The sequence below is a fragment of the Mobula hypostoma genome, chromosome 8 (assembly GCF_963921235.1).
Source record: "Mobula hypostoma chromosome 8, sMobHyp1.1, whole genome shotgun sequence".
NCBI lineage: Eukaryota > Metazoa > Chordata > Chondrichthyes > Myliobatiformes > Myliobatidae > Mobula > Mobula hypostoma.
This window is the reverse complement of record NC_086104.1, coordinates 150,651,235-150,671,335: the sequence shown is the minus strand read 5'-3', so window position 1 is coordinate 150,671,335 and position 20,101 is coordinate 150,651,235. Positions and strand designations below refer to the sequence as shown.

Here is a 20,101-nt window from a genome sequence, read left to right as displayed (position 1 = left end):
GCCGAATGGCCTGCTCCTGTGCTGTACTGTTCTATGTTCTATAAAGGCCATGTCCCAGTATAATGAGTATAGCTGCCAAGCTTTGGACAGTTACTGACTGGGGGGAATTTATTTTGCACCCCAATAGACATATTTCTACACTTATCAGCACCTGTAGTTTGAACTTGTAGGTTGCACCAAGGTTATGACAGGGTTCCATCCCTCTGAACTGATCATAACCCAAACTGTTCACAAGTCAGAAATGCAGCCATGAACCAAGTTCTCACCTGGCAAAAGATAGCTGCGTTACGAGTGGGACGGATTTTCCCATACCTGGCAAATCCACCCCACCATTACTTACGTACAGGCTGAACCTAAGTCAGAAGGAGAATCAGAATCAGGTCTGATAACAATGGCATTTGTCGTGAAATCTGTTGTCTTTGCAACAGCAGTACAATGCAATACATAATAACAGAGAAATTACAGTAAATATATATATAATAGTTAAATTAGTCATGCAAAAATAACAATTTTAAAAAGCGAGGTCATGTTCATGGGTTCAATATCTATTCAGAAATCGGATGTCAGAGGGGAAGAAGCTGTTCCTGAATCATTGAGTGTGTGCCTTTAGGCTCCTGTACCTCCTTCCTAACGGTAACGATGAGAAGAAGGCATGACCTGGGTGACGTGGTCCTTAATGATGGATGTTCTCTTTATGAGACGTCGCTCCTTGAAGGTGTCCAGGGTGCTACAGAGGCTAGTGCTCATGATGGAGCTGACTAAGTTTACAATTCTCGTTTTTGTGTATTATAACCTGTACTAAGGAACTTACTGTTGTACTCCAGTGTAATCAGAAAAGTTAAACAGTCAAATTCACACCATAGAAAACTATTCCATAGGTCACATCCATTCATCTGGGAATTCAGGACTGTGCTAATTCTGCTACCTGACTGAAAATTTAAAGTGAATATATCATCAAACACCACCTCATTACCATGTTACCATATATCACCTTTCTTGCAGCCGTTTACAATGGGGGAAAAGAAACACATTAGAATTGACAAAAAATATACATAAATGGACACAGACTGACTGTCAATGTGCAATCTATGGACTAGACACACCAACACTCATCCAAAGCAGTTTCTGTTTAACTTACAAAGTCATCTGCAATTGCTTAAAAATAGATATACCCCCAATGATGGACTTAGGGGAAATTTTTTAGGAAGGGTGGGGATTTCAGCTGCGCTAATTAAACTGCACATCAATTCAATTCACTTGAACATAAGGAATCTATTGTAAAGCCAAACTATTTTTATTCAAAAACTGATGTTCCATGGCTCCATCCTATTACGCTGTTTCACAACAGATTTTGCGCTCAAATGGATTTGAGCAAAATCTACTCAAAAATAAATGCCTAACAACAGGCTCGGGTTTCAGCACAGTTTGATGAAGGAAGAGTTTCAGACTATAACTCTACAATACAAAAATAGTCTAAAAAATAATATAATAAAATTGTTAATTAGCAAATATACTGGTTATTTGCTCATCAGTGATGGGCTCAATCAGCTCCATCATGGGTACTAGCCTACCCAGCATTAAGGACATCTTCAATCAATCTTTGATCAGAGATTAAGGGAGCTAGGGCTTTAACTCTTTGGAGAGAAGGAGGATGAGAGGAGACATGATAGAGGTGTACAAGATAATAAGAGGAATAGATAGAGTGGACAGCCAGCGCCTCTTCCCCAGGGCACCACTGCTCAATACAAGAGGACATGGCTTTAAGGTAAGGGGTGGGAAGTTCAAGGGGGATATTAGAGGAAGGTTTTTTACTCAGAGAGTGGTTGGTGCGTGGAATACACTGCCTGAGTCAGTGGTGGAGGCAGATACACTAGTGAAGTTTAAGAGACTACTAGACAGGTATATGGAGGAATCTAAGGTGGGGGCTTATATGGGAGGCAGAGTTTGAGGGTCGGCACAACATTGTGGGCCGAAGGGCCTGTACTGTGCTGTACTATTCTATGTTCTATGTTCTATGTTCTAAGGAGCAATGCCTCAAAAAAGCAGCATCCATCATTAAGGACTTGCATCACCCAGGCCATGCCCTGTTCTCATTGCTACCATCAGGGAGGAGGTACAGAAGCCTGAAGGCTCACACTCAATGATTCAGGAACAGCTTCTTCCCCGCTGCCCTCAGATTTCTGAATGGACACTGAACCCTCACTACTTATTCAATTTTATATAATGCACTGCAATATACTGCTGCCACACAACAAATTTCACGACATATGCCAATAATATTAAACCTGATTCTGATTTTGATTCTGGATGTACTATAATTAGACATATTGATTACCACGTATGAGATACCAGACCACTGATCTCAACCTACTGAAGTCATAGAATTCATAACCACAAGAGATTTTGTAGATGCTGCAAATCCAGAATAACACACACACACACACACACACACAAAATGCTGGAGGAACCCAGCAGGTCAGGCAGCATCTATGGAGAGGAATAAACAGTCGACGTTTCAGGCCAAGACCCTTCACCAGGACTGGAAGTGAAGGGAGCAGAGGCCAGAATAAGAAGTTTGGGTGGTGGGGGAGAAGAAGGAGTACAAATTGGCAGGTGATTTGTGAGACCAGGTGAGAAGGAAAGTGGGGGAGGGTTAAGGAAGTAAGGAGCTGCGAGGTGATAGGTGGAAGAGGTGAAAGACTGAAGAACAAAGAATCTGATAGGAGAGGAGAGTAGGCCATGGCAGAAGGGGTAGGAGGAGGAACACCAGAGGGTGAGAGGGTAACCAGAATGGGGAATGGAAAATGAAAGAAGGGGCAGAGTAGAGAAATCACTAGTTTTTGGAGAAATCCATGTTCATGGCATTGGGTTGGAGGCTACCTAGACAGTATATGGCATGTTGCTCCTCCAACCTGAGAGTGACCTCATCATGCTCTTGGCCCAAAATGTCTTCTATTCATTCCTCTCCATAGTTTGGCCTCATCATGGCAGTAGAGGAAGCCATGGACCGACATGTCGGAATGGGAATGGAAGTCAAGTTGAAATGGGTGGCCATCGGGAAATCCCACCTTTTAGATTGAATGGAGGAACAGAATCAACAGCTGAATGGCCTAATTCTGTTCCTATATCGTGTGGTCAATACAAGATGACCAACCACAGGGTGGCACATCGGCAAGGGAAGAAAACATCACCATGCCATCCCTTATGTCACTTCCTGTGCCAAGGAAGGCATGTGTACAGATTGACCACATAGAATTCAGAAGCTGCTTAAGTTGTCTTTCCCATCAACTACAACTGAGCCACTGCAATGTGAAGCAGCAAACTGCATTGAACTGCCTAAAGTTGTGCTTCTTACGTAAATTGTCAAATTGATGCACAATGGGCAAAGTTTCAGATTTTTAATGAATAATTGCAAATATTTAAATTTAATTGGCACATATTTACTTCATGGTAGTTTATGTCATGATATTAAACCTGATTTTGATGGTAAAATGGCGGGAGGAGAAGATGGCAGCGCAACACAGCGCACGCAGCTCTCCGGTGAAATGATATCGTATCTGTTAAATAGGGGCCGTGGACAATTCTGACTTGATGAAGACGGACGTGAGAAGCAGAGGAACATCTGGAGAAATTTTTGAAATGCCTGGTTCGCTGCTGCTGTTACTGTGCGATCGAGAATCTCCGGAGGGTAGGCCCCAAAATCCCCGGCTTTGCCTGCTGCTGGTGACCGAGGCTGAGGTCAAAATGTTCGGATAGAGATGGTGCTCGGTACTCGGTGTCAGAGGGCTGATCAGAGCTCGAAGTTTTCGGACGACTCAGAGTCGGACTGTGGTCGGGCATGGCAGGGAGAGTTTTCTTCCTTCTCCCGTCTGCGTGAGATGTGGGACTTCGAGAAACTTTGAACTTTTTTTTACTGTGTCATGGCCTGTTCTTCATCAAGTTATGGTATTGTTGCACTGTTGTAACTACATGTTATAATTCTGTGGTTTTGTTAGTTTTTCAGTCTTGGTCTGTCCTATGTTTTTGTGATATCACAGCGGAGGAATATTGTATCATTTCTTAATGCATGCATTACTAAATGACAATAAAAGAGGACTGCGTGTCCACATAATCTAAAAAAAATTCCAAGTGGAGGCCAGTGTATTTTAGGCTTAGCACAACATTATATCAAGAGGCACAAGAGACTGCAGATGCTGGGATCTGGAGCAACAAGAACCAAACAGCTGGAGCAACTCAGTGGGTCAGTCAGCATCTGTGGAGGCAATAGTATGCACCAGTCCTGATACAGGGTCTCAAGCCAAAACACTGACTACTGCTTTATATTTACTGGTGCTGCCTGACCTGCTGAGTTCCTCTGGCATCTTATTTGCTTATTTGCTCCACGACCTAATATAGGTTTGCTTGCATTCCATGCAATTGCTCCTTGAGTATTAAAGAAAGGTGAATGAGCTCCTTCCCAAATTAAAGGAAAACCCTGTGAAGGATCAGGGTGTTCCAGTATTCTACTGTTGCAGACCACAATTCCTATTCCTCTGAAACAGAAAAACAATCACTTTTAAAAGTCCCGGAGTTAGCAACCACGCCTTTTCTAACTTTACAAGATTTTTCTCCGAGAAATAATTTTTTTAAGTATCATCAGTATGTCCACCTGCCACCTAAATAAAAACTGGTGGAACCGGTTCAGATACAATGGGCTGTTTTACCTCATTGTATATGAGGAAGGCCCACCAGTTTAATTTTTTTTTTAATTATTTAGAGATACAGCAATACAACAGGTCTTTCTGACCCAACAAGACTGTGCTAGTTACACCCATGTGACCAATTAACTCTATGTTTGAACGAAACCAGAGCACCCAAGAAAATCCACATGGTCGTGAGGAGAACATACAAGCTCCTTGCGGACAGTGGCAGGAATTGAACCAAGGTCACTGGTTCTGAAATAGTGTCATGCTAACCACTGGGTGACCGTCACTCAACTTCTCCCCACAGCCTTGGGAGTTTTTCTTCTCAGGTAGTTATCAAACTCCTCTTGAAAATTATTATTGAGTTTTCTTGTGGAACAAATGAACAACTATCTTTGCGAAACACACTCTAGGAAATAACTGATAGAAGAATTTACCACCTCTTTTCTTCGAGTCGTAATGCTGAGTAAAAAGGAGAGGTAGGTCGCAAAAAAAAAAACCGGAGAACTGCTTTCTCCGGTTAGCAGACGATCTCCCTCCACGCCTCTCTGACGTAGTGGGGAACCGCGTACAAGGCGAGTTACTGCAGCGGTTTGCCATTGCCTTCTGCCGGGTGAGTTTCCAAACAGACCACCAGCTCGTAACCCAGCACGGATGGAAAGCCTGCAGGGGAGCAGGCTGGATTCAAACTCGGGACCTTTCGTCCCGAAGTCCGACGCTGATGTCACTACGCCACCAGCCGGCTGAGTATCCAAGATAAAAGGGACATCCGACACTGGAGTCTGGAGCAACGCACAAGAAGCTGAAAAAAGTCAACAAGTCAGGCAGCATCTGTAGAGGGAAATGGTCTGTTGACATTTCAGATCAAGACCCTTTATCTGCACATAGAACATTGAACAGTACAGCACAGGAACAGGCCAGTAGGCCCACAATGTTGTGCTGAACCAGCTAAAAAGCAAATCAAAAACACCCAAACACTAATCCCTCCTACCTACACAAAGTTCATACTCTTCCACTTTCCTGACATCCATGTGTCCATCTAAGCGTCTCTTAAAAGCCTCGAATGTATTTGCCTCTACCACCACACCAGGCAGTGCATTCCAGGCATTCACCAGTCTGAGTAAAAAACTTACCCCTCACATCTCCCTTGAACCTATCCCCTCTCACCTTCAATGCATGCCCTCTGGTATTAGACATTTCTACCCTGGGAAACAGATATTCCTGTTTAATCTATCTCTGCCTCTCATAATCTTATAAACCTCTATCAGATCTCCCCTCAGCCTCCACTACTCCAGAGAAAACAACCTAAGTTTGGCTAGCCTCTCATGATAGCACATGCCCCTCTAAACCAGGCAGGATCCTGGTAAACCTCTTCTGCGCCCTCTCCAAGGCCTCAACATGGTTTCTATAGTGGGGCAATCAGAACTGTATGCAATACTGCAGATGTGGCCTAACCAGAGTTTTATAAAGTTGCAACATAACCTCTTGACTTTTGAACTCAATGCCTCGACCAGTACAAGCAAGCATTCTTAACCAACTTATTGACTTGCGTAGCCACTTTCAAGAGCTACGAACTTGAATCCCAAGATCTCTCTGCTCAGCAACACTGTTAAGGATTTTGCCCTTAACAATGTCCTATCTTCGTACCCTTCATCTCAATCTGAATCATCAATTGTTCATTTCCAACCACAGCTGCTGCCTCATCCCTACTATCCTGGGCATGCTCTGGTGCCAATGGAGCATTTCATTGTCCATCTCAATGTAAATATGACAATGAATGCTAACTTAATATTTTCAAACCTCCAAGAGAACCTCAACCTTGTTGTTGGGTTTGGAGGCTTGCATGTCTCAATGGCTGGAGTCAGGGCTTTATGCTTTGGCTCTTGGTAGGGTCACCAATGCCAAACAGGTCAAAGGGTAGAGGCCAGACTAAGAGTGGTCAACCAGTCTTCTTAGGCTCAACTCAAGGCTAACAACCCTGACTGGTAAAACAAAACAGCAATGAAGAATCCTTCTAAATCTGAGTGCTTCGGTTTTCCAGAGTTTCCACCCAGGACTTGCGTGACTGACAGCAGTGAAAACCGAGTTAGTGACACAATGAAGGAAGCCCTGCACACCACCAAAGGTGATGGACCTTCACTGCTGCCCTAGGTGTCAGAGGCGCAACGGGCAGTAAGTAATCATTTCAAAAGATCAGGGGGCTGAGGAACAGGTGCTGAAGAAGGGTTGAGGTAATGGGATAGAGCACCCAATGATCATCGTGAACTATAGAGCAGGTTTAAGGGACAAGCCTACTCCTGTTCCTATTTGCTTACAGTTAAGAAAGCACATTGGGCTCATCTAAAACAACACACAAAATGGTGCAGGAACTCAGCAGGCCGGGCAGCATCTGTGGAAAAGAGTAAATTTCGACATTTCGGGCTGAGACCCTTCATCAGGACTGGAAAGAAAGAAAGAAGAGAAATCAGAGTAAGAAAGAGGGGGAAGGAAAGGAATAAATAAAAGGTTGTAGGTGATAGGTGAAACCAGGAGAGGTCAAGGGTGGAAGTAAAGAACTGGGAAATTGACTGGTAAAAGAGATAAAGGGCTAGAGAAGGGGGAGTCTGATAGGAGAGGACAGAGACAATGGAAGAATGGGAAACGGGAGGTGATGGGCAGGTTAGGAGATATGGTGAAAGAGGGAAACAAGAATGAGGATAGTGAAGGGGGGAGGCAATTACCGGAAGCTTGAGAAATCAATGTTCACCCTGTCAGGTTGGAGGCTACCCAGATGGAATATAAGGTGTTGCTCCTCCATCCTGAGTGTGGGCTTTATCTACTTCATAAACAAGAGAATATGCTTTAAGTTGGAGCTTTACTGTGATAGGGGCATGAAAGGAAAGAGCAGGTTTGGGGAGGCATCAGGTATGCAGAGGTAGGTGTGGGTATCTCTATAGAAAACATCTGGTATCGATATGCAGGAATCTGATTATGCTGGAAGAGGAAATGCAATCAAGTTTGGGAACTGATCTAAATAATGAGTTAATCATCAAAGACCACGGTTTAATCTGAATATATGTCATTACCATGGAAACACAGAGTCAAAAGGAACCATATGTTAAAAGGAACAGACAGACGTTACACTGATCATTATAAGGGATCTCGGTTTGTGCTGTAAATCCAAAACATTGGAAGCCCATGCTCTGATGTGGTAAACGTGATAGACAATGGGTTTCCAGCTCCAGTAAGGATTGCACTGCTGATATTAGGATCAGAGTCATAGACGAGTACAGCACAGAAACAGGCCCTTTGGCCCATCTAGTCCGTGCTGAAACTATTTAATCTGCCTACTCCCATTGACCTGCACTGGGACCATAGCCCTCCATACCCCTACCATCCATGTACCTATCCAAACCTCTCTTAAATGTTGAAATCGAGCTTGCATGCACCATTAATGCTGGCAGCTCGTTGCACTCTCTGAGTGAAGAATTTTTCCCTCATATTCCCCTTAAACTTTTCACTTTTCGCCCTTAACCCACGACCTCTGATCGTAGTCTCATCCAACCTCAGTGGAAAAAGCATGCTTGCATTTATCCTATCTACCCCTCATAGTTTTGCATACCTCTATCGAATCTCCCCTCAATCTTCTACGTTCTAAGGAATGAAGTCTTAACCTATACAATTTTTCTTAATAACTCAGATCCTCCAGACCCAGCAAAATCCTTGCAAATTTTCTCTGTACTCTTTCCATCATTTTTACATCTTTCCTGTAGGTAGGTGACCAAAACTGCTCATGGTTCTCCGAATTCGGCCTCACCAATGTCTTATATAACTTCAGCATAACATCCATCTCCTGTACTCAATACTTGGATTTATGAAGGCCAATGTGCCAAAAGCTTTCTTTATGACCCTATCTGCCTGTGATGCCACTTTCAACGAATATTTGTAGCACACATTACTGTAGCCGTTAGTGCAATGCTTTACAGTGCCAGTGATTGCCAATCAGGGTTTCACTCCTGACGCCATCTGTAAGGAGTTTGTACATTCTCCCCGTTACTAAGTTGGTTTCCTCACAGCCCAAGGATGTAGTATAGTTAAGGAGTTGTTGGCATGCTACGTTGGCGCCAAGAACATGACAACACTTGCAGGCTGCCCCCACCACAATCCTCACTGTGTTGGTCGTTGACGCAAATAACATAATTCATTCTACATGCACAAAATGCTAGAGGAACTCAGTGGGTCAGGCAGTATCTACGGAAATGAACAAACAGTCGACGTTTCGGGCCAAGACCCTTCTTTAGGAGTAGAAAGGAAGGGGGGAGGACACCAGATTCTTTTCACTCAATGTTTCAATGCAACGAATAAATCTTTACATTCAATCCCATCTGGACTATTGTTTACTTGTTCAAAGTTCAAAGTATGTATACTTGATACAACCTTTGACATTTTTCTCCTTACAGGCAGCCACGAAACAATGAATCCAAACAGAACCCGTTAAAAACAAAAGAAGGCCATCAAACACCCATTGTGCAGAGTCAGAGAAATAAAAACAAATTGTGCAAATGATAAAAGCAAGCAAGCAGTGTTCAGAACTGAAGTCCACAGCGCCAGACCTCGCTGCAGTCTGGTGTTTCCTTTGCTCTTGGAATCAGGTTGTGCCACTTCAATATGGCCAGTACCCAAACTTTTCAATTCGGCTCGACTCTTAAATTAATCAAACCTCAGATCTCTCCTCACCTCAGCCACATCTAATTACCCAACCTTTCCAACTTCCAGTCACAGCCAAAATCCTAGTGAAACCATAAGAGTCAGGAGCAAAATTAGGCCTTTTGGCCCCTCGAGACTGCTCCGTCATCCCATCATGGCCAACTAAGAAGGAAACATTGATTCAACACCCTCCTCTTTCATATTTAAGATCTTTCTTATTGACCAAATATTCCAAACTGCTGATGAATATCGAGAGAATATTTTATCTGGAAAAGGCATCAATTAGATTTCAGAAGTTGCACAAGATTGAAATATGCTGTATACTTGCAGAATGCAAAACCTGAAGCACCAATAAATTTAATATCTGTGATTCGTTTGCTGAACCGAAGTAAAATGTTCATAATTTCTGCGTGTCCTGTTTTACTGGATTTTTAAAAATTGAGATGCAGTGCAGAATAGGGCTTTCTGGCCATTCGAGCCACGCTGCCCAGCAACACCCGATTTAATCTGAGCCTAATCACAAGACAATTTACTCGGTACGGGGGCAACGGTGGGAATTGAACCCTGATTGCCTGTACTGCAAAAAGTCACACTACTGGGCCGTACATTTATACATTTTACATTGACTCAATTGCTGCTCTTCAGATCTTGTCATTGCAATTTTTAAAGCAAAATTTTTATCATTTTATAGAATTTGATGGACAGACTGAAATATTATGACTTAACACTTAATGCTTTGGGGTACGGGAATATCAACCTCGCTGCCCTGAACAGCATCGAAAGCGGTAATAGGTGTTGAGATTCAGTTATTCGTCACTTAAAAATTATTCAAATACAACTGAACTCGGAGTTTGAAGGGAAGGAGTTAAACTCACTTATTTCTAAGTTTTGAAAGAAAGAATTTAACTTGGCTTCAGTTGTTAAGTTTTAAAGTTTCAGCAATTTATCTGAAATAAACAAAAAAAAACACATAATACTTCAATGTTCCCAGTGACCCTCACCGGATAGCTATACCATTGGGAACATGCTATCCAGTTGAATTATAGCTTGGCCTGGTGATTGCTCTTCCCAAGACTGCAGTTGTGAATGCAGCCCAGTCCATCAGAAAAACCAGCCTCCCCTCTGTCTACACTTCCCACTGCCTCAGGAAAGCAGCCAACATAATCAAAGACCCCACCCACCCTGGTCATTTTCTCTTCTCTACCCCCCCCCGGGCAAAAGTTACAAAATTTTGAGAACATGTAGCACCAAGCTCAAAGACAACATCCACCCTACTGTTGTAAGACTCTTAAACAGAACTCATATATGATAACGACACTCTTGGTCTTCCATACTACCTCAATATAGTGCCTACACCTTAAATACACTGCACTTCCTCTATAACTGTAACACTATATTCCACATTCTGCATTTTTTTGCCCTTCTGTACGACCTCATTGTATTTATTTATGGAATGAACTGATGGGACAGCACACAAACAAAGCTTTTCATTGTATCTCGGTGCACCTGACAACAATGAACCAATTACCGATAATACTATGAAGGATTGGTTGACACAGTAATATAGTGGGGCTTCTGCTGTCTCACAGATCCACGGAACAAGTTTGATCCTGACTTTTGGTGTTCTCTGTGTGGAGCTTGCATGTTCTCCCTGTGACCAGGTGGATGCTGTCCGCATTCTCTGTTGTCAGAATCGGGTTTACTCTCTCTGGCATATGTTGTGAAATTTGTTAACACTACAACAGCAGTACAATGGAATACATGATAATATAGAGAAGAAACTGAATTACAGTAACTGTATGCAGCATGTCTACTAAACAGTTAAGTTTAAATAGGTAATGCAAAAAAACAGAAATAAAAAAGTAGTGAGGTCGTGTTCATGGGTTCAATGTCCACTTAGAATTCGGATAGCGGAGAGGAAGAATCGCTTAGTGTGTGTCTTCAGGCTTCTGTACCTCCTTCCCGATGGCAGCAATGAGAAGAGGGCCTGTCCTGGGTGCTGGGGGTCCTTAATGGCAGATGTCGCCATCCTAAGCCTCCGCTCCTTTAAGATGATTTGGATACTACGGAGGCTAGTGCCCATGACGGATCCAACTAATCTTACAACTTTCGGCAACTTCGATCCTGTGCAGTCGCCTCCCCCCCATTTCAGACGGTGATGCAGCCAGTCAGAATGCTCTCCACGGTACATTTGTGGAAGTTTTCCACTGTTTCAGGTGACAAACCAAATCTCCTCAAACCTCTAATGAAATATACACACTGCCTTACCTTTATTATAGCTGCATCAGTATGTTGCATCCAGGTTAAGTCCGCAGAGATACTGACACACAGAAACTTGAAATTGTTCACTCTCTACACTTCTGATCCCTCCATGAGGATTGGTTTGGGATCCCTCGTCCTACCCTTTCCGAAATCCACAATCAGCTCTTTGATCTTGCTGAAGCTGAGTGCAGGGCTGTTGCTGTGACACCACTCGACTGACTAGTCTATCTCGCTCCTGTACGCCCTTTCATCATCATCTGAAATTCTGCCAACACTGGTTGTGACCTCCCACAATAGAAAAGTGGAAGCCTATGTGGGAGGGAAGGATTAGATTCATCTAGGAGTAGGTTAAAAGGTCAGCACAACATTGTGGGCTGGAGGGGCAATACTGTACTGTAATATTCTATGTTCTGCAGTACTGTGCAAAAGTCTTCGAAATCCTAGATTTTTTTACATCAGGGGTTCCCAATTGTGTTTAATGGTAGGGGTCCATGGTATAAAAAGATTGAGAACTCCTGTTTTATATGGTTTCAGAAGAAATGATTTCAATATCATCGAGGCTGTCTGGGATTACCTGGAGGGACACAAGCAAGCAAGACAGCTGAAATCTGCAGATGAACTGTGGCAAGTTCTCCAAGATGCTTGGAACAACCTACCAGCCAATTTTCCTATAAAACTGCACTGCAGTGTACCCAAGAGGATTGATGCAGCTTGAAAGGCAAAGGGTGGTCACACCGAATATTGATTTGATTTAGTTTTTAACTGTTCATTGCCCTTTATAGCAGTTTTTTTATATTTTGAAACATTTCATTTCATTATATTTGAAACCATCTTTGCTTTACAGAATTTTTCTGCACGTGCCCAAGACTTTTGTACAGTACTGTATCTGCTGGTAGGATGGTGACGCATTCGATCACAGTGACTTCTACCAGGTCAACAAAGGGTGCAGCTGTCCATTTAAAATGTAGTTTTTGTGATTACACGATTCTGTGATTCTGCTCGACATCAAGAACTTAAGAGTACTGCAGGCCTACCCAATCAGCAAGTTGCTCGTTGGCAGAGAAAGCGAAGGAGCTGGACTTGGTGGCAGACTGTGCTGCCTCTTGTGTCAGAGAGGCTTCAGAGGAGTCGGGGCATGAAGGAGGCATGCAGTCCAACAGCAAGTGACCGACTTAGTCACTTTTCTTGCGCTCACAAGACCCTTTTGGACATGTGAACATGGAATGCTGCAAGCCGATTCGTTAATTGACTGGTGGACAGCGGTGGGGGAGGGCGGCGAGGGAGCTGTGTGGCCTCGATCACAATGGGGACCAGGCCTCAAGCCACGCGATTGCCTGCTTACAGCCACCAGGAGAGATGCATTGAAGCCGGTGCACTCCCCTGCGGTCGGTGTGGCACAGAGTCCAGGCTGGAGTTGCTCTTGCAACACACCCGCAGTATTTGCTTGGCAGAGGACAAGTTGTATTGTGGTCATCTACAGATTTCAGTGGCATTCATGGACTCAGGGTCTGGACTATTTTTTTTGGGGCGGCATATTTTACTGATACCTTACAAGCATTTACTGTCTTGTATGAGCCACGTGTGCTTTGTGCTGTGTGTGACCATTGGTACTATGTTTTGCACCTTGGCCCCAGAGTAATGCTGTCTCGTTTGGCTGTATTCATGTATGGGTGAATGACAATTAAACTTGAATTGAATATTCTCTCCCAAAGACGTGCCGGTTGCTAAGAGAATAAGGGAGAAGTTAATGGACAGGTAAACGTTACACGGAAATAAGGAGGTGAGTGGAAATGATCTGGAAGCTAGCACAGACTTGATGGGCTGAACTACTTCCTCTATCATAAAAATATGAGCAGATTCATTAAATTCTTAAACTAATAGTAAAAATAATACAATATTAAAATATGGCTGATATTACATGGGTCAAGGCACCAGATCACAGGCAGAGCAGTTACTCATATAATGATGTGATTGGATTAGCAGCAATAATTATATGCTACATCAGGAGATTGTAACTTGTCATATATTGGTCACATTATCTGTGATGTCCTCCTTAATGACTGGTGTACACAGTGCCCAGGATTCTCTGAAGTCTAAACTGATGCTTTCTTCATGAAACTTTATGCCTTTCTCACACTTCAGATACCAATCCTGCTGTACAAAGTCAAATGAGTCGCTACATGCCAAAATGTTATCATAATTTGTGTGATGACCTTTTTCCCAAGATAGGACTGAGATGCAGTCTCCTGAGGTCGTGGCACAGGCATTTTTTTTTAGGTTCATAGGCATGATTTTGGGGACAGAGAAGGGAGTTGAAGGTTAGGTTAGAGTTTAGGGACATGGATTTGGGGGAAATTAGAGGGTGGATTGGAATGTAAGCCTATGCTCCACACACACACACACAAAAGCCATTGGCAAGGGTGAGGAAGAGGACATCCAGGGTCATGTCATCAGTGAGATCAGAGTTTGAAGCCTAGTTTTCGGGGTCCCATCATCAACGGGTCTGGCATTCAAGGCCTGGAGTTTGGATCCTCTTCCGGTTTGGACATCTGTCAGCCCTGGGTTGATACTGAAGATCAAAGATCTGAAGGCCGATCAGAGGTCCAGGTCAAAGTCTGAAGGTCAACTGGAAGTCTAGAAGCCAAGACCCAACGGCCAGAGCCTGGGATTGTGACTCTCTGTGAGTCCACTGGGGAAGTCACGGCCCAGTGTCTGTGAATCCACGAATCCGCTGTAGGCTAGAAGTTGAAGAAAACGGCCTGTCCTGGGGTTAAAGGACTCTGTGTGTGTGTGTGTGTGTGGGTGGGAGGGAGGAAAGGGACATTTTCACCATTATTGCTTTATTGCTTGGTATGTTATGCATCGTTCTACCAAGCATTGTGGGCAAACTATGTTGGTGCTGAAATGTACGGCGATACTTGCGGGACTTGGGTGTGCTGGTTGTTCAGGAATGTGACACGTTTCACTCTTTTTCAATGTACATGTGATAAATAAATCTGAATCTGAATTGGATACTTCTTGTTGATTATTGTTCAGACCAAACACTAGAACATGGAAGAAATGTGATCGGAGTGACTTTCGACCACGGAATGATCGTTTGGTGCCAGATGGGGTGGTTTGAGTATCTCAGAAGCTACTGATCTCACACACAACTGTCTCTAGAGTTTACCGAGAATGGTGTGAGAAACAAAAAGAACATCCAGTGAGCAGCAGCTCTGTGGGCACAAGCGCCTTGTTAATGAGAGAGGTCAGAGGAGAATGGCCAGACTGGTTCAAGCTGACAGGATGTCAACAGTGACTTGAATAACCACAAGTTACAACAGGAGAAGAACATTTCTGAATGCGCACATTGAACTTTGAAGTGGAGGGACGACAGCAGCAGAAGACCACAAACATACACGCAGAGGCCACTTCATTAGGTACCTCCTGTTTCTAATAATGTGACCACTGAGTTAACAGTTTTACAGTTACAGAGCAGGTAGACAATAAGGTTCAAGGCCATGACGAGGCAGCTTGTGAAGTCAAGAATCTATCTTACCATATAAGAGGTCCTGTCCTTGTCAAAGGAAAACAATATATTTAATTATTTGAATAAAGGAAAAATTATTCAATTGCTTAACTTTTAGGAGCAACTCTCTCCCCAAGGTGTCAGATTTCAGAACAGTCCATGAACACTATTCGTTGCTTGTCTTTGCAGTTTATTTATTTCATAACATAATAATGTTTATGTCTGGCACTGTACTGCTGTTGCAAGAGAATAAATTTCACAACATATATACACCTGATTCTGATTTAATTCCCCTATTGGAATATTAGTCCAGTAACTCCCTACAAAAAGACCCATACAGCTGAGGGAACTGTGACACAAATGAGTCATTATACAACAACCTGAGGCAGTTTTACTCATTCCATCAAGTACAAGGGTGGCTCGGTAGCACAGTGGTTAGCACAAGACTTCACAGTGCCAGCAACCCAGGTTCAACTCCCACTACTGACTGTAAGAAGTCTGCACGTTCCCTCTGTGACTGCATGGGTTTCCTCCAGGCGCTTCCGTTTCCTCCCACAGTTGAAAGACCTGCCCGTTGATAGGTTAATTGATGACAGTAAATTATCCTGTGATTAGGCTAGGGTTGTTTGGGGGGATACCGGACAGCATGGCTCAAAGGGCTGGAAGGGCCTATTCCGTACTGTACGTCAATCAATCAATCGACCAACCAATCAATCAACCAAATGATGTCAAGTATTGCTGAGGTCTTCCATATAGAATACAAAGCAAGATATTTGAAAATTCTGAAGTATTCTTTGTGAATAAACATTTAACTAACCCATAATAAACTTTTCTCCTGGGAAAACCTTTGATATTTTCAAGGCTCAAATGGTGTTATTAGTTCTAGTTTCACATTCAGTGTGTAATTCATCAAAAAGGAATGAACCTCTTACACAAATAACCAATGCATTTAATTCGCTTTTTTTTTACCTCTGCCAAGGAACACTCATCCAGAGAGAAATTTAGGAAGTCTTTACATGCTATGAGCATATGCTACATTCTACCCCAGATACATGGACCTAATTCTCCAAATCCTACCATTTTAACAAGACTTCCCAATATTGAGTCCTTCTGCTGTTACTGCCTGTCCACCTCTGAGAGGCTTTAAGTCCCACTCCTAAAGGTTGAAGGTACCATTTGCTGAGGCTTTCTTCCAAATGTTTTGCAAAAAGAGAACTTGCATTTATATAGTGCCTTACATGACGCACTAAAGTGCTTTCCAGCTAGTCAGGTACTTTAGATGTGGAGCTACTGTTCCACACTGCAGCCACTCTATTAGGTACACCTGTGCACCTGCTCGTTAATGCAAATATCTAATCAGCCAATCACGTGGCAGCAAATCAATGTATAGAAGCATGCAGGTATGGTCAAGAGGTTCAGTTGTGTTCAGAAGAACATCAGAATGGGGAAGAAATGTGATCAAAGTGATTCTGACCATGGAATGATTGTTGGTGCCAGATGGGATGACTTGAGTAAGTCACGAACTGCTGCTCTCCTGAGAACTTCCACCCACAATTGTCTCTGGAGTTTACAGAGAATAGTGCGAAAAACAAAAAAAAAACATCCAGGGAGCGGCAGTTCTGTGGGTGAAAATGCTTTGTTAATGAGGGAGGTGAGAGGAGAATGGCCAGACTGGTTCAAGCTGACAGGAAGCAACAGAAACTCCAATGACCACAAGTTAGGACAGTGGTGTGTTGAAGAGTATCTCTGAATGCACAACTCATCGAACCTCGAAGTGGATGAGCTACAGCAGCAGAAGAGCATGAACATACAGTCACTGGCCACTTTATTAGGTACAGGAGGTACCCAGTGAAGTGGCCACTGAGCGTAAATTGATGGAAAAATATAGCAAAATAATGTAGTGGTGGTAGAGTTTGAAGATAGGTCATGATCTCATTCAATGGTCAACTCCTCTATGTCCACGTCCCTTGAGAACGTCTTTTGGGAAAGTGTTTAACAGAAATTGTGAAGCTGCAGATCGTTTAACATTTCTTTAAAATGTGTTAATTATTTTGCACTGTTGCTGCAAAAGATACTGAAAGGAAATACAGGTATTGAAATGTTTCAAAGCTCTCTGAAGTCAAGCTGCCGCCAGTCCAGTCTTACCTCCGTAAGCAGCCCCGGTTTCTTCTTCAGCTCCTCGCATTTTCTCTGCTTGCAGATCTGATGGCCCGTCTTGCGGTTCCTGCAGTTACTACATTCCCCGCAGTTGTCCTTTCTCTTACAAGGGTGGCAGACTCCACAGCGTTTGCGCTTCTTCTTCTGATACAGGCACGGCTCGGCCGCGCCCCGCAGCGTGGTAGGCATCTTCGCCGCCTCCGCCTCCAAGTCCTCGTAACTGGACTTGGAATAGTCGTCGGTCAGTTGTGGCTGGTCTTCGGACCCTGCGCCGTCCTCGGGGAAGTCCTTGGATTTTGCCTTGATCTCCGCCTGCTTTCCCTTCCTCATTGTTGCTTTCTTGGCTTTGGGGAAAACGAAGGCGATAGAAGCGGTGGAGGACTTCTTGGCGGACTTACTCTTTGCCTTTGAATTCTGGGCGTCGCCAGCTAACACCCTGGCCGGCTTGTTGAGCGCCGGGCCCTCAGTTTTGGTTAGGAAAGAGTGCAGGACCAACTGAGTCAGCGACGCTGAGGTGTTCCCACCCAGCGAGGAGCTTCCTCCATTCAACTGATGGTCCAGGTTTCTCCCCGTTCGCGGGCTGCTGGTGCGCCGCGAGCGTCGTTCCTCTTCTCCCAGCCACTGCTGGTCTCTCTCTTCTCTCAGTGCGCCGTCAAGGGATTCCGTGGGGTTTAGCATGTTCAAGCATCGTCTTCAACAGCCCAGGATGAGTATGCGTGGTTCAGCGGAGGGAGGTGGTTCTGTGATGTCCTTCACGGGCTTTGGGAACCATGGCTACCTCCGCCGCGACCAACAGCGTCATCCGATTTGGGTTGGAAGCTCTGAAACGAAAAGCGAAGTTCAAAACATTAGCCGAGGTTGTTACAAGTATACGTTCGCCCATGTTTCCCACTCCCGCCCGAGTTTCCGCCTTCTGGCGGTTGGGGAATGCTGGAATGAGTCGAGAGTCTCTTCTCCCCCGTTCCCAAGCGATTCCCCCCCCCCCAACTTACTCCCGCTTTTCAAACGCATGGAGACGTTCACAGGTCTGTTGCCGCACCTCGAACAGGCAGGTTGCGCAGTAGCGCAGCTCCCAAAGCGGCGGCTCCGTGGAGAGCGAGAGGACGGTGTCAATCCCCGTGAGCAAGTGTGCTGCTGTTTCGGGCGGGATAGATGAACTGGCCCTAGTGTGTAACCAGCCTCCGCTGTCTATACCTCTCGCTACCTCTGTAGGGCAACCAACATAACTAGACTCCCTTCTCCCCTCTCCCATCGGGCAGAGGATACAAACGCCTAGCAACACACACGCGACGCTGGAGGAACTCAGCGGGTCAGGCGGCATCTGTGGAAAAGAATAAAGAAGCAGTCGATGTTTCGGGCGGGCACCCTTCAGCAGGACTGGAAGAGAGGATGTGAAGTAAGAGGAAGAAGTACAAGGTGGTAGGTGGCAGGTGAAACCGGGAGACGGGGAGACGGGGACGGGGAGGTAACTAGCTGGGTAGCTGATAGGTGAAAGAGATAAAGGGCTGGAATTGGGCCGGGGGGGGGGGAGATCTGATGGGATGGTAGAAGACCATGGAAGAAAGGGAAGGGGGAGGAGCACCAGAGGGAGGTGATGGGCAGGTAAGGCAATGAGGTGAAAGAGGGAGACAGGAATGGGAATGGTGAAGGGGGGGGAGGGATAATTACTGAAAGTTCGAGAAATCCTGAAACAAAAACCTGAAAGCATGCACTGGCAGACTGGCAGGAGAGCTTCTATCCGAGGTTTTAAGACTGTTAAATAGTTCCCTAATTCAATAAGGTGGACTCTTGACCTCAATCTACCTGCTTCTGATCTTATTGTTTCCCTGCGCTGCACTCTCTACGCGTTACACTTTATTCTGTCTGCATTGTCCTGAAGAAAGGTCTCCACACAAAACATCGACAGTTTATTCTGTTCCGTGGATGCTGCCTGACCTGCTGAGTTCCTCCGGCACGTTGTGTGCGTTGCTTTGGATCTCCAGCATTCTGCAGATTCTCTCGAGTCTGTTATCGTTTTATCTTGTTCCACCGCAATGCCTGCTACAATGATTTGATCTGCATGAGCAGTGTGCAAGACCAGTTTTCCCAGTGTATCTCACTACGGCTGACAACAATAAGCCAATTCCAGTTCCATTCCAGGTGTTGGTAGGAGAGAGAGGAGAAGGATTTGTTTCAACCAGGGGTTCCCACCCTGGGGTCCACGAATCCCTCGTTTAATGGTAAACCTCCACGGCATAAAGGACGTTGGGACCCCCTGCTCTAATCAATGAATAGTGCTTGTCCTAAGGGCCTGCGTCTCTCCTTGGGTCTGCTCCTCAAACAGAGGGATAAAATAGGAGTAGCTTCCCCTGAGACGGATAAGCTGCAGGGTTTTTGCCCTTGAAGCATCACACTGCAACCTCCCAACCGCAGGGAGAAATGGAAAGGCCTTGTGAACCGGCAGGGAGGGAGGCCACTTAGTCTGCCAGGACTCCTGTTCTATACAAGATCCAACCTTACTCCTAGCCTCTTGGCATGTGTTCCTCTCCCTCCGCCTCCGCCACTTCTCAACACTCATCCAGCTCCCCAGTGAATCTGACCCCCACCTCCCACTGCAGATCCCAGCCAGTCATAGAACATTGAAATCTGCAGAACATTACAGGCCCTTTGGCCCATGTGCCCCAACCATGTAACCTACTCTCAAAACTGCCTAGAATTTCCCTAGCGCATAGCCCTCCATTTTTCTAACCTCCATGTACCTATCTAAGAGTCTGTTAAAAGGCCCTATTGCATCCACTCCTTATGTTAGTTCTAATTTAGGGGCCCT

General features: G+C 44.7%; 1 protein-coding gene across 1 annotated transcript in view; it reads right to left on the bottom strand.

Annotated features, from left to right (window-relative positions):
• The window catches only part of tet3 (tet methylcytosine dioxygenase 3), a 336,470-nt gene extending 318,658 nt beyond the window's left edge, over window positions 1-17,812 (bottom strand). Inside the window, exon 1 of the mRNA XM_063057052.1 lies at window positions 17,284-17,812. Within this exon, the coding sequence (XP_062913122.1) occupies window positions 17,284-17,625 (342 nt within the window). The 5' untranslated portion in view covers window positions 17,626-17,812. The remainder of the gene's footprint in view (window positions 1-17,283) is intronic.
• Window positions 17,813-20,101: the final 2,289 nt, after the last annotated feature.